Source organism: Kickxella alabastrina, assembly GCF_025024165.1.
Source record: "Kickxella alabastrina strain RSA 675 chromosome Unknown BX661scaffold_37, whole genome shotgun sequence".
Classification (NCBI taxonomy): Eukaryota; Fungi; Kickxellomycota; class Kickxellomycetes; order Kickxellales; family Kickxellaceae; genus Kickxella; species Kickxella alabastrina.
Genome location: NW_026251508.1, coordinates 369 through 14,869, shown reverse-complemented (window position 1 = coordinate 14,869; position 14,501 = coordinate 369). Strand labels below are relative to the sequence as shown.

Below are 14,501 nucleotides of genomic sequence, written 5' to 3'. Positions count from 1 at the left end.
AGCCTTTCAACAACTGTGGCGTTGCGCTCTGGAATCTTTGATAACGAATCAACACTTTCCAATTTAAAAATGTTTTAATATACCAGAGCATTGGCCTATATGCGGAATTTGAACGTTTAAATATAGCAACTTACAGCTTACAGCCAGTTACGTAATATGTTGATTTGTATGCACAACAAGAACCCGCAGTACTGGAACAACATAACAGGACTTTCATTTTACTTGGGTTTTGTCAATGTGTTTCATATTCACAATAATGGTGATGCTGTTGTTATTTCAGAGCCAATTGCGACATTTATAAAAAAGAATATGCCAAAATTAAAAACAGTCAGGCTTGGAGGATACAACAAGGACGAAAAAGTAAAGGTTTTGTACATGTTAATTGACTGTTTCTCAATGCAACTCAGTCAAATTAAAACCAACATCCCAACATTTATAAGTGTCCCAAAGCTCTCAGATAATTTGACGCACTTAATAATTTTGCTTGATAAAAATCCAAGTCAGATATTGCCCAGAATCTATGCTCAAAAACTTAAGCAACTAATATTGTCCGATACGCCACATCATTTTTTATGGAAGTACTTTCAAAACAAAATGAATCCTGGTGATGTCTACTTTAATAATTTAAAAGAGTTGGAGATTCGGTATTATTTAAGAAATGGTTACAGCAAAACATATGTTTTACCAGACAGTTGGAGATACAAGTTAAACAGTGGAGACAAATACAAGGTACATTTCCCCAGTCTCAAAAAATTAAACATTACTGATAGGCCACCAGACGCTGACATATCATTTGCCGATAACTATCCTAAGCATATTGAAAGATTTGAAATTGATGGCACATTTTTTGCCGAGAAATCATTTGATAACTCCAATATCAAGTCGGTTGGAAACCTAATAATGTGGTATTATATGGCAGATGAGTCAATGGAATGAGTTTTACTGTGCTGCAAGCTATTTGTTTGGCCAAATTAATATTACTGACTGTACTTCCCTTCACTTACCAAGCAAAGCACAGATTTTAAATTTAAATTTGATTAGTTGGCCAAACTTGAAAATGCTAAGGTCTTCAAGATCTGGAAGAGGCAACAGATGTATAATTTTGTTATAATCAATTATTCTCAGGTTCAAATAGTTCAAGCTCACATGCGATACACAAAATGTATATTAAAGTAACGACGTGGTTAAACCCTTGAAGACAGGATTAGAAATATGTTTATAGAAAAAAGTAGAACTATTCTTGTAGAAAATATCATGCTATGTATCAAGCAATTGATGGTACAAGTGGAGTCGCTGCGTAAATTTGGTATGTATGAACCAGTAATTAAGGAGCTGATAGAGTTTGTCAATAATAATAGTAAAAAGTACCCTCACTTAAAATACATTATAATTTACTCCAAGATGAACGAGATTAAATCCAAGGAAAAAATAATTTTCATGTAAAAATAACTTTGTTTTGTTTTGCGGAACAAGTAAATGTTGATTTTAACGAAATTACAATTTTCAGTTTTTATTAGCCATGTTTTACTTCCCTTTAAATAAAAATCTAGATAGTTATATACATCCATACAAAATGCAACAACAGTTTATTAGCTGTTGAGTTTTTTGAGCGCCTGGCTCCTCGCGTGCCCTACAAAACAGCATTTTCAACCATTCATCCCAGGCTTAATTAAAACTCCGCAAGGAATATATTTTATAAATTATAATATATTTTAACAAGTAACCGAATAGTTCAAAAATAACCTAAATCGGAGCTAAAAGGGGGTCTAGCTCAAATGGCAGAGCGCGCGCTTCGCATGCGTGAAGTACGGGGATCGATACCCCGGTCCTCCAATTAATTTTTTTTTGGACATTGTGATTAAAAGTATTAATCTCGTTTTTTTGCTTTTTTCTCCCTCACGTATCGCGTCATTTAATTATTTTTCTTATGCGTGGATTGGTAGGTTGCGATTTTTGATTTGCGAAAGACTGATTTATTAATTTTTAGAGAGATTTTTTGGTGCTAGTAGTCGCAGTTGGTTTGGTGTTGGCTTCGTTCAGCATGGCGGCGTCGAGTCTAGCCAGGTCCTTGGAGGACTCGTAGAACTGAATAACATTGATGGTGTTCTTGATGACACAAACTGGGAAAGCAGCAAGCGTAAACGCAACCGAAATAGCGTACGCGTACGAGGTCAAGTACTTGTTCAGGTAGATGAGCAAGAAAAAGGCCTCGTTTCCAAAACAAAAAGCGAACAAAACCCTGCGATCCGTATAATAAGCCTTCAAAATCCAATGAGCCTTATCGTCCATCTGCTTGTGGTTAGTTTTGCCAGTAATAAGCTGAGCGTACATCTGCATATAATGGCTGCTGATATCCAGGGAGATCAGGAAGCAGAAGGGAAGGGCCATGAGGGGGTAGAGTTGGGCGAGGTAGGTGAGGAGAACGGTGGTGGTGCAGCGGTCAGTGACCATATCGAGGACTTCACCGAATTTACTGCATTGGTTTAGTTTGCGTGCGTAGTGGCCGTCAGCTGCGTCGAGGAGCTCGGAGAGTGCGTAGCTGAAAAACATGAGCGTCGGGTGCTCGTTGTACATGCTGTAGACGGCGATGGCGGTGAGTGCGACGCGAGAGTAGCCGATGAGGTTGGGGACGAACCAAAAAACATCCATGTAGTTTAGTTTCGCCATTTTTTAAATTGCGTGCAAATGGCTTACCAACCTCTTACGCTTATTGGCGGAATTAAGTAAAGGAAAAAATAAAAGTTGGGAAAAAATAAAATGGAGAAATTTATTAAAGAGAGAGGGAAAACAACAAAATAACAGTAGGAGCGACACGTGCAGACCGGTCTAAACACTCCTTCATCGCTTTGTCGCGCAGATGGTTTTTTTAGGCATTATGAAAAAAAAACTAAGTAGCGTGAAATCAGTTTCGGAATAAAAAATCCCAAGCTTGAGCTGCAATTTATTGAAATGTTAATCCCCTCCCCACCCTCCTCTTCCCGGATTTTCTTTCTTTGTAGCCGAACTGGTCTGTTTTTCACTTTCTCATCTTTTTTTTTTGAAAATGCAATTAATGGGGGCGATTAACACAGCTGTTTAAAAATAAGCCATTTGTTTTTAGTCTTTCAGAGCGTGTCTGCACTAATAATAACACGGCTAGGACTAAAGAAAATTGCAAAGCCAAAAAGCTCATAATGATAAAATAGATCCATTATAAACAACATTAAAGAACAATTATTGCTTCCTGGGCAAAAAAGTCCGCCTAGAATGTGCAAAGCCGACAAGCCCATGCTTTTTTATCCCACACACAATAATCAAATAAAAAGTGTTTATCATTTTATTTATTACATTAAAAATTCTCCTTTTTACCTACGGCAATGGCAGGTTATCCAACGAAGCCATCGGATCAGTCTCTAGCATCTCAGGACCTATCAACAAGGCTCGATCCTTATGTAAGAGCTTATAGGAGTTCTTAATAGTAACCTCACTAACGCCAGCCACATGCGAAATAACCCTCGCGTCTCTCGGCTGGCCGACCAAATGCGATGCCATATAAATACACGCACCAGCCACCGACACCGGGCTTTTCCCCGCCAGCGTATCCCTTTCCTTCGCTCTCTTATTCAACATCACAGCGCACTCCTGTGCCTTCTCCAACAAGGACAGATTCGCACAAAACCTAGCCATCAAATCATCCGATGACATTGACCCAGCATCTGCGCCCAGCTTCTCTTTAAGGTACTTGAACGTCCGACCGATATCCTTGCGCGGCACCCTGGTCAACGCACAAATCTCCTTGAAAGTCCTCGGGACGGCCTTTTGGCGACACGCAAGGAAAATGCACGTGGCAATAAGCGCATCAATATTCTTGCCGCGATGCAAATTGCCCTCTTCCACCAAGCGGTAGAGCTCCCTGGATGCCTCGTTGATCGACCGCGGGAGATCCATTGTTTGGCACATTAGGGATATTTCGGTGAATGCCCTTGTGAGGTTGCGTTCTTGACGTTGGATCACTGCTCGGCTGCTGCTGCTGCTTGAGCGGCTTCGGCTGCGCAGCATTAGTGGGGGTTTGGTTGTACTGGTGCTGCTGGTGGTGCTGCTGTCGCTATGGCTGCTTTCGTCTTGCTGCGTTGTGAGGGTGGCGGCGGTCATTAGGAGCCGTGCGCCGAGGTGGGCGCTGTTTGGCGCATGTGTTAGGGATGCTGCGTGGTGTGGAGAGGGCGGCAGAGAGGGCATGGGTGTAATCAGGCTGCTGCCGCTGCTGGTGCTGCTGCTTGTAATGCGATAGTCGGTTGTGAGCTTGGTTGTTGTTGCCATGGCAGTATATTATAGTTGAATAGATAAATAAAAATAAAAAATCAATCCTGATCAATCAATATGTGTAGAGAGAAAAAAAATGAGATGAGAAAAAAAAGAAGGGACTTGAAGTGCAAGGGCAAAAAAAAAAGTTCATAACAATTTTTTCTTTTTTCTTTTTTGCAGAATTGAGCCGAGGCAGCAAAAGGAAAAAAGTTGATCTTGGGTTGCGCTTAATCATGGCGTTTAATTTTCCATTTTTTATGCGCAGTTTTTCTCCAAAAAAAAGCCATACAATCACATGATGGCTAATGACATTGATCGAGATGATTGCACTAAGAAAAAAATGAACGAGACTACAAAAATCTAAAAACAAAATTCAAGAGTAATCTGCTGCTAAAAATGCTTACGAGTATCTAACATGTGCGTGCTACTTGTTTCTTACCTTTGACAAAATGTAAAGGTAAGCGCATAAACAGTCTCTAAGGTTTTACCCCGCAGGCTGGGGATCTGCCACAGTGTAGTATGCGTGTGTGTATATATGCGTGTGTGTATGCGTGTATGTGTGTATGCGTATGTGAGGAGGAGGGTGACGATTGATTGAAGCGAAGGAAAACAATATCAGCCCCTCTTTTTTCCTCCGTTTTTCCCCTACAGCAATAATATCCTTTTATGTGCATTTCACATTATCAAACCCCCTGGACTCTATTTTTGTTTTGTACTCTTAGCCTTTCTTATTAAACATTGTAGTCTTTTAAAAAACACGCTATTCAAAAAACATATGCTGCAGTGCATCAGCCGTCAGCTTCTACTGAGCACCACGGGCAAAGGAGCGCGGCCACTGGGATTACGGCTCAAAATAAGCAATACCGCTGGACAGCTTCTCCACACAAGACGATTCGCATCGGCCTCGGGCTCGGCTTCACCTCCACCGCTTCCACAGCATCACAATGTGGCGCGCTCTCGCCGCACACGCACAGCAGTAGCATTGGCGCTGGTGGCTGGTGGCGGGGCGATCTATTGGATAGTGTTGGCGAAACGCAGGCCAATAGATAACGGATCAGCCAGCAGCAACATTATTTCCCCTAAACCCACAGAAGTATCAGAGCGCAGCGAGGCATTGGCTGCTCCCCAGGGCTTTCTGACGCGGATCTGGCGCACAGCAGCGGTGGCAGCGGACGGCAGCTGGGAGCTGCTGCTGACAGTTGTGCGGTCAGGGCAGATCCTCCTCTACTTTCTGCCACTGCTGGCGACCTACCCTGCGGTCTACCTGGGGCGGTGGCAGGCCGACCGAGGGGCGAGATCCGGTGCCCTATGGTGGTACGCGTTTCTGCGCGCGCAGCTGTCGCGCGGCGGCCCGACCTTTGTTAAACTGGCGCAGTGGGCGGCCAGCCGCACCGACCTGTTCAGCGCCGCACTCTGCCTGGAGCTCGGCCGCCTGCATGACAACAACCGCGCGCACGCCGCAGAGTACTCCCGCCGCACAGTCGCACACGCCCTGGGCGTTGCAGATGTGCGTGTGGTGTTTGACCAGTGGGAGGACCGGCCGCTGGGCGTCGGCGCTGTCGCGCAGGTGCATTATGCGCGATTGCGGCCAGAGTTCGCACAGGGGATGGCTAGTGGCGATGTTGCCGTGAAGGTGCTGCACCCAGGCGTCCAGCGGCTGATCGCGCGCGATCTGCGGATCATGCGGTGGGGTGCGCGGCTGCTCGGGTGCCTGCCCGGCATGCGCTGGCTCAGCTTGCCCGAGGAGGTGGCAGTCTTCGGCGCCATGATGCAAGCGCAGGTGGATCTGCGCACGGAGGCCCATAACCTGCAGAGCTTTGTGCGGAATTTTGCGCACCGACCCGGCGTAACGTTCCCCCGGGCATACCCAGACCTGAGCTCCGCGCAGGTGCTTGTGGAGTCGCATTTCGATGGCATCCCGCTGCGTGCGTTTCTGGACTCCCCGGGCCACTCGATGTTCGACCGCCGGCTGGGCGCCCGCGGGCTGGACGCGTTCCTGCATATGCTGATCTACGATAACTTTGTTCACGCCGACCTTCACCCTGGAAACATCCTTGTGGACTTGCGGCCGCCCGAGCCTGTGACGCCGCTGGACCGCTTCGTCGAGGATTTCTACGACATGTCGCCGTTTGCAAAGAGCCGTGCACAGGAGCCACTGCCGACTGGGGCAGAGGCCCACGCGCATGTGCGCGGGATCATGGCGGACCACGAGGCGGGCGTGATTGGCTTGCAGGAGAAGGGGCAGAGGATCCACGCGTACATGGAGTTTCTGTGGGCAAACGGGTTCTCCCCGTCATTGGGGTTCCTAGACTGTGGGCTCGTCACCTCGCTGGACGCCGACAACCGCCGCAACTTCATCGACCTGTTTGAGGCTGTCTGTACCTTTAATGGCACGCGCGCCGGCACACTGATGATCGACCGATGCTTGACCCCCGACCAGGTTGTGGACAAGGATGTTTTTGTCCTGCGGATTCAGGATATTATCCTGAAGGTGCGCCAAGTGTCGTTCCAGCTGTCTAAGCTGACCTTCTCTGAGATATTTTCGCCGGTTATGGATGCCGTGCGGATGCACCATGTGAGGCTGGCACCCGACTTTATCAACATCATCATGGCCATGTTTATCCTCGAGGGAATCGGCCGCAGGCTTGATCCAGACTCGGATATCCTGAGAGTCGCCCTGCCGATGCTAAGGACTTGGCTGAAGGAAGATGCGCAGAATGAACTTGCCTGGCAACACATCAAAGGTGGCAAGACCGCCGATACTGCTGCTGTTGCTGAGACGTATAGGGCGAGGAGCTGGAACCTGTATAAGGTGTGGATTTACGTCGAGTTTAGAGAGTACTTTGATAGGATTAAGAATTGGGGACTGGATGATGGTGAGTTCTTTGGCGAGTTTGCCCCGTTTGTCACTGCAGACTCCAGCCTAGCCTAGAATATTAGTTTTTTATTATCGAGTTGACTGTTTTTTTCGCTTGCTTTTTTGGTTGACTTTATGGATTATGTATATAAAAAAGCCGTAACTGAATTTGACAAACAAATATTTACAATGGTGCAGTAATATTCAATTATTGATTTTTGAAAAAACTGAAAGTAGACTAGATGTTTAACAATAGAGTTTTTGTTGTTTTGTTTAGTTTAGCTTAAACCACATTACTACCCTTATATCAGAATATATTCCATTGTTTTATAAAACTTTTAAAAAACAGTGGTATTTAGACAAGTTTAAAAGGTAGTAGTACTTCAAATAAAAAATAAACGTAAATAAAATATCCAGGGACCATGTTTACTTTTAAATGCTTTCCAACAAACAAACAAACAAATGCAAACAAGCTATATGCAGTAATAGACCGAGTGCAATAATCTCTATCCCAAAAACAGCACACTCCTCAAGTCTAAGCCATGGAAAAAACTTTACGTATAAAAGAACCGTACCCAACCGCCATTTTCCAAAACATTACAAACTCATCAACACTCCCAAATCATCATCAATCCTCTAAACATCCGCTTTTCCAAACACACACCAACCCCAAAACACCAACTTCAATCTTTCATTTTCATTTTCCAATTCTAACAATGCGTTTCACTTCCGCTGTCGCTTTCCTTGCCCTTGCTTCCTTCGGTGCTGCTATTCCTACTTACTCAGGCCACCCCGGCTACCCTGGTACGGTTGTTGGTCCCTCTGTCTATGTTCCCATCAATGATGCTTACCCTGCTTACCCTGACTCGTGGAACAACGGTGGAAACAATGGCGGCAACGGTAATGGTGGAAACAACGGCGGCAATGGCTCTGGCAACAACGGCGGCAACGGTAACGGTAGCGGCGGCAACGGTAACGGTAATGGTGGAAACAACGGCGGCAACGGCTCTGGCAACGGTGGCAACAACGGCAACAACGGCTCTGGCAACGGTGGCAACAACGGCAACAACGGCAACAACGGCAACAACGGCTCCGGCAACGGTAGCAACAATGGCCCCATTGGCGGCCCTGTCGGCATCGCCGCAAACTGCGGTCTGACCGGTAATCAGGTCTCCGCCCTCACCCCTTTGGTCGCCAAGCTGAAGCTGACCAGAACTGTCGATGACCTCAAGCACCTCGTCAAGCAGATCACCGACCTCCTTGCCGACACCCTGCAGAAGGACGCCATTGACTCCGTTCTCAACATCGTCGACTCAGTTGCCCTGGGCCTTGGCCTTGGCGGTCTTAACCTCCAGCCGGCTGTGGATTCCGTTTCCAGCATCCTGTATAAGCAGATTCCTTGCCTCCTTGATACCCTGCTGCCCAAGTTCTAAATTAAAAAAGAACCTTTGATTTCTATCATTCTTTTTCAGGGGGGTTTTCTTCTTGACGAAGAGTTTTCTCCTTTACGCCCATTTTGTTTTAATACACTATAAATACAAAAATTCACTTAATCTGCTATTTGTCAATATTAAACAGTTTTTATATAACAAATCAATTTACCGTTTAATTGAGTTGATTTCCGTATATCTTGGCTAACTAATTTATCAAAACAGGCAAAATTGAGAAAGCATCCAAAATACACACTACTTTTTTTGTATAGGGGTGGCGGGAACAAAAAAGGATAATCCAATTGTTTACTTTGAATATCTGCTTAATCAAAAACCACAATTGAAATGAAGCCACAGTATCAAAACAACAACCCAAACAATAGGCCACATAGTGCATAAGAAAAAGAACCACAAAAACATTGTTTAAAAAATATAAATAATTCATATTCAGATACTATATTGTTTGATCATACAAAAAACAAAACAACATAGAATGACCTTAGACATTGGACATTGCAATTCCGTGAACAATAGTAGCACACAATATTTGTCAGACGAAAAATAATAATAATAATAATGAGAATGAAAATAAAATTGAAAAACAAACATAATAATTGCAGGTAAACAATTTTTTTATTTCCATTGAACGAGCATGTGGTTTTCTTGGGGATGGTATACAGAATCCCACGACACGCATTGAATTTGCCTTGTGTACATGGTTGTTGATCTACTCCCTACTTTTCACATTTTTGTTACAATGTGATATTGAATGTATACCTTGTGACAAACAAAAACAAAAACCTATTCTCACAACTAATCGAGTTTTTATGTTGTTTTTTCACTTAGTTGAAGAAAACCGCAAATCATGCAGCGGCGTTTGCAACCCCCTATTGTTCAATTGAAAATCCCATTTGATTTCATATTATGCCAAAAATGTATGTCCAATAAATGTTGAAATACTCATACTCATATTCATATTATATCAATAATCCACAAAAAAGTCCAATATACTAACATCGCATGCATGCGTACATGCATTGTTTAGGGGTTTTTCTTCCCAGACTAAACAAATGTGGCTGATCGTTGTAATAGTATATTGAGCCATATATTACACAAAACGTGTAAACATTAGCAAAAAGAGTAAAATTAGCAATAAGACTATTAATTCAGATTCTCACTGAATAAGCCCTCCCTAAAAAATTTTAATTTTAATTTTTTGTATATTGCTGTTATCCAAATAAAGAAATAAAATGAAAAACAAAACAATATACTGGTCAGAAATAAGCCGCATGTGTGAGAAAGAAAACACATTTCCAGCCATTTACCCATGCCAAAAAAGACCGATATTCTCTACTCCCTCTTCCAATATATTTTGCAATAAAAAACTGTTAAAGTTTTTGTATATAACACAGACAGTTGCGCCAAGCTTTCAACCAGAGATAGTCACAGCTTTCTCATACTACTTTAGTTCCACAATAAGCCTTATATTCTAACCCGACCCTCTTCTTCCTTTTTAATCCTTAATCCTCCCTCTTTTTTAGCAATGCGCATTTCTTCGACTTTTGCTGCAGGTTTCCTGCTTTCTTTCGCCGCTGCCAGCCCTCTGGTTGCTCGTGGTTACTCTGGTGCGCCCTCTGTTGATGTTCCTGCTAACTCTGGCCCTAGCTACTCTGGCCCGTACAGTGGCGGAAATGGCAACGGCGGCAGCAATGGCGGCAATGGCAATGGTGGCGGCAACGGCAACGGTGGTGGTAACGGCGGCAATGGCAATGGTGGTGGTAACGGCAATGGTGGCGGCAACGGCAATGGTGGTGGTAACGGCAATGGTGGCGGCAACGGCAATGGTGGTGGTAACGGCAATGGTGGCGGCAACGGCAATGGTGGTGGTAACGGCAATGGTGGCGGCAACGGCAATGGTGGCGGCAACGGCAATGGTGGTGGTAACGGCAATGGTGGCGGCAATGGCAATGGTGGCGGCAACGGCGGCAATGGCAATGGTGGTGGCAACGGCGGCAATGGCAATGGTGGTGGTAACGGCGGCAATGTCAATGTTTGCGGTGTCACACCAGGCCAGATCTCTGCTCTCACTCCCCTGCTCAACAAGCTCGGTCTTGATCTCACCGTCCACGGCGTCAAGCTTCTGGTTGACAAGGTCGGTTTTGCCGTTGGTGATCTCCTTGCCAGCCAGCTGATCCTCCAGAAGGGCGGCGTCCTTGATGTTGTCGACAACCTTGTCGGCGGTCTCCTTGGGGTTGACCTCAAGCTACACAACACGGTTATCTCCGTAATCCAGGTCCTTGACAAGCAGCTGCCTTGCATCCTCGATACTGCCCTTCCCCTTCCATAAATAACCTAGATTATCCTACTCTTTATATTTTGATTTCATAATTATTGCAATTTTTCTTTCCGCACATTGGTTTTTTACCACTGGTATGTCTACTTTTAAATTTAATATATTTTTCGTGACATTTCAACACATTTTTGTTAGTAGACAACCACTGCAAAGTTGAAAATTATAGGCAAATCTTTTTTCATAGCATTGCTCTAGCATGCTCATTTTATTTAATATAAATGCGTTCAACTTCACATGCTCTGCAGCATGTCTGGCTCGTGAGTTAAAGTCCCCTTTTTAGTTCATACTTTATTTACTTGATTTTTCAACATCTAAATAAAGTGTACCAACTATGCACGTGTTGCATCCATGTTTCAATTTTTTGTTTTTAAAAAATTGTGCTGACGCATGTACTTGTGCCATTTTGCAAAACAAAATACTTTGTTTTCTTTTGTTGCAAAAAAGTCAACAATACATTTAAAACAATGACAATATAAAAAGATACAGGTGTAGTGGTTAATTCTATGCAAGCCACATTATAAACTATTATTTAAAGTGGTCAAATGTGAGGTTCGCGATTTCCAATAATCAATATTCACATGCTGTTTCAGATTCATATATAAAAAACTTTAGAAAAATAAATGGCTGCGCCATTAACACATATCGGATCAATAGTACTCGGTTAACAATGTTAGAAAAAGTGATTTTTAATGTTATTTGTTTTATTGCCAAAGTTGGATGTTTACACATTTTGTATATTTAATTCTCTCCCCTGCCGCCCTGCCACAATAACAGCCATTGTTTTATGTTTAATACGAGGCGTACAGCACGTTGCAAAAACCCGTCTGTTCTATCTTGTTTATTTGATTGTATCGACAAATAAAAGCTAGGGATAATTAAAAAATGGAAACCAGTGTCTCCATTTGGGCTTTCGACATTCATATCAATATTTTTAATTTAAAGACAATTGAGCATACTATTTCTGAAACATTGTATATACCCTCCCTACCTTATTAGTATTTTGACGGTTTGTTGTGGCTTTTCATTGCTGTTTGCGTCATAATTTAATAAATGTTTTGCATATTGAGATGGGCCGCTGGATTCCTTCAAAAACAATATGATAAACTGATGATACTGTTTGTAGAATGAAAAATTGTTCTTTTTTCAAGCGTGTCGTGTAGCTGGCTGAACACAAAGACAATATGCTAATTAAATGGCACAGGTATACACGATAACATATCCCTCCCTAGTTTAAATTTTGAATTCATCTCTTCTAGCAACAATGTCTCAAGATTTCATTTTTGTAAATAAAATTGTAGGGGTTGTTCAGATTTTTGCTTCATGTTTTTTTGCTGTCATATTAACTGAACGCCAAATTATTGCGCCCAGGACATTGCCAACTAATATTACATATAAATACCAGGATATCCTGCAAAGATGGCAGGTATTTGAAAAACGTATACATCCTAGTTGTTTATAATATTCTCAGGTTCTCCCAAGAGTTCACTTTTTTTACAGCAAATCCAACATGCGCTTCACTCTGTCCGTCATTGCCTTGACCATTGCCACCTTCACGGCTGCCCTGCCTGTTGATTCATTTGATGAAGCTGCCGGTGCCATTGGTAACTTGCCTTTTGGTCAGACCTTTGGCTTGCTTGATATCTCCCCCGAGATTGAAGCCGTCTTATCCAACACCAAACAGTTAATAAATAACATTAACGCCAACATCGCTACTGCAGCAACTGGCAAATTTGTTCCTGCAGTTACCGCTAACGTCATTACAGCCGCTGCTGCTGCTGATGCCCTTACTGTTGCCGAAAGCAAGGCTGAAGTTACCAAGCCAGCTGCTGAAGAGAAGAAGCCGTCCGCTGACAAGCCAGTCACCGACAAGAAGCCGTCTACCGATGACAAGAAGCCCTCTGCCGACGACAAGAAGCCAGGGGTCGAAGAGAAAAAGCCGTCTACCGATGACAAGAAGCCATCTACCGATGACAAGAAGCCAGCGGTCGAAGAGAAAAAGCCAGCGGTCGAAGACAAGAAGCCAGCTGCCGAAGACAAGAAGCCAGCTGCCGAAGACAAGAAGCCATCAACTGACAAGAAGCCGTCCACTGACGACAAGAAGCCATCTGCCGATGACAAGAAGCCATCCGACGAGGACGAGGACTAAAGTGCCATTTACATTCAATTATCCAATTACATTAATTTTATCTACAACTTACTTTTTTACATATACTTAATTGCATTTACATAACGATTTTTTGAAACAAAAAAATAATATCGAATATGTTTGGATTTTATTTTATTTAACTATATTAAAATAAGTTTTATGTATATTTTTCTCAATGAACATAGAGAGCTACAGAAAAACAAACAAACAAACTCAACGACGCTGGTTGTAATCAAAAGCCCGCTGTTGCTGTTGCTGTTGTTGAGCCTGTTGTTGATGCGCATGTTGCTGTTGTTGGTGGTTATGCTCGTTGATCATTTGTCCCAGCGCTGTTGAATTCATATGCATATTTGCCGCATACCCCCGCTGCTGCTGCTGTTGCTGCTGTTGATGTTGTTGGGAATGTGCGCCATTAGCAGCACCAATCCCTGGCATCCCCATTGCAGCTTGCGAAGTGAAAGTCAAATGCGCCGCATACCTCTGCTGCTGGGTATTGGACATTGCCGTTTGCTCCGTATCCAACGAAGGGACCGTGTTAATCAACTGGTTAGATCTCTGATTAGACATGGATGCAGCTAATACATGCGTAACAGGATCAAAGCCCATGTCGGATGCCAGTCGGGCAATAGTAGAATTCATACCCTGGGGCCCGCCATTGATCAACGCTGGATTCCTGGAAGGAGGAGGCGGAGGGTGATGATGAGAGGGGGCAGGGGGAGGAGGGGGAGGCTGACATTGATGCAGGGCATTCATGGCGTCTTGGTACCGATAATCAAAGCTGCCATGGTTACTCGGGATTGCGCCCGAATTCACTGCGCTGTACGGGTTAGTAGCAATAGTGGTGGATGAGGCGTGTCGCATGCGCTTGTTCGGCGGCATGCCAAGGTTGACCTGCGCGTGATGCATGGGTGATATATTCTGATCAGGGTCGCCATTGCTGTAAACGGGCATCGGTGGCTGCTGCTGCGATGGTTGCTGTGGCGGTTGCTGCGTCCTGAGGATGGCTGCTGAAGCGCTGGCAGGGGGGGTGCTCACATCGTAGGTGCGCTTCGAAGGCATCAGTAGGATATCATCCGCAGGCGCCGAGTGTGTGGGCACCATCGGCTGGGGCGGCGGTCTCAAACCAGACAAGCGAGAGGACATCGTGGCCGGCGCTGATTCCAGCATAGGAGGCTGTTGCTGCTGTTGCGGTGGCGGCATCGGGGGCTGCGGCTGGGGAAGTGCCGAGTTAGGTCCGGAGAGCAGAGCCTCAAGAAGTGGCAGCGAGCTAATATCGTTAGATGCCGCTGGCTGATGAGTAGAACTGTTGAGGAAAGATGCCTGGGTGGCAAGTGATGCGTCTGTATAGTTAGTCAAAGCGTTTATGTTAATTTGGTGAGCGTTTTCGCCAATGCCGTTGGGCGCAAAGGAATGAGCCGAAAACTCCATACCACC

The 14,501-nt window shown here is 44.3% G+C and overlaps 2 protein-coding genes and 1 non-coding gene across 3 annotated transcripts; all 3 read left to right on the top strand.

Moving 5' to 3' along the window:
• Positions 1-489: 489 nt before the first annotated feature.
• BX661DRAFT_70627 (uncharacterized protein) lies at positions 490-1,422 on the top strand (the record flags this gene model as incomplete). The annotated part of the gene is made up of 1 exon (XM_051539434.1): positions 490-1,422. A coding segment is annotated over one exon (447 nt), but the record flags the coding sequence as incomplete, so codon positions are not given.
• Positions 1,423-1,760: 338 nt separating this feature from the next.
• On the top strand, positions 1,761-1,833 carry BX661DRAFT_t128. Its single transcript has one exon. It is a non-coding gene; the product is annotated as a tRNA-Ala (tRNA).
• An 8,689-nt stretch (positions 1,834-10,522) lies between these two features.
• On the top strand, positions 10,523-11,058 carry BX661DRAFT_189184 (uncharacterized protein). The gene has a single exon (XM_051537538.1). The coding sequence runs from the start codon at positions 10,530-10,532 to the stop codon at positions 10,758-10,760; it is 231 nt and encodes a 76-aa protein (XP_051388711.1). The 5' UTR covers positions 10,523-10,529; the 3' UTR covers positions 10,761-11,058.
• The last annotated feature ends 3,443 nt before the right edge of the window (positions 11,059-14,501 follow it).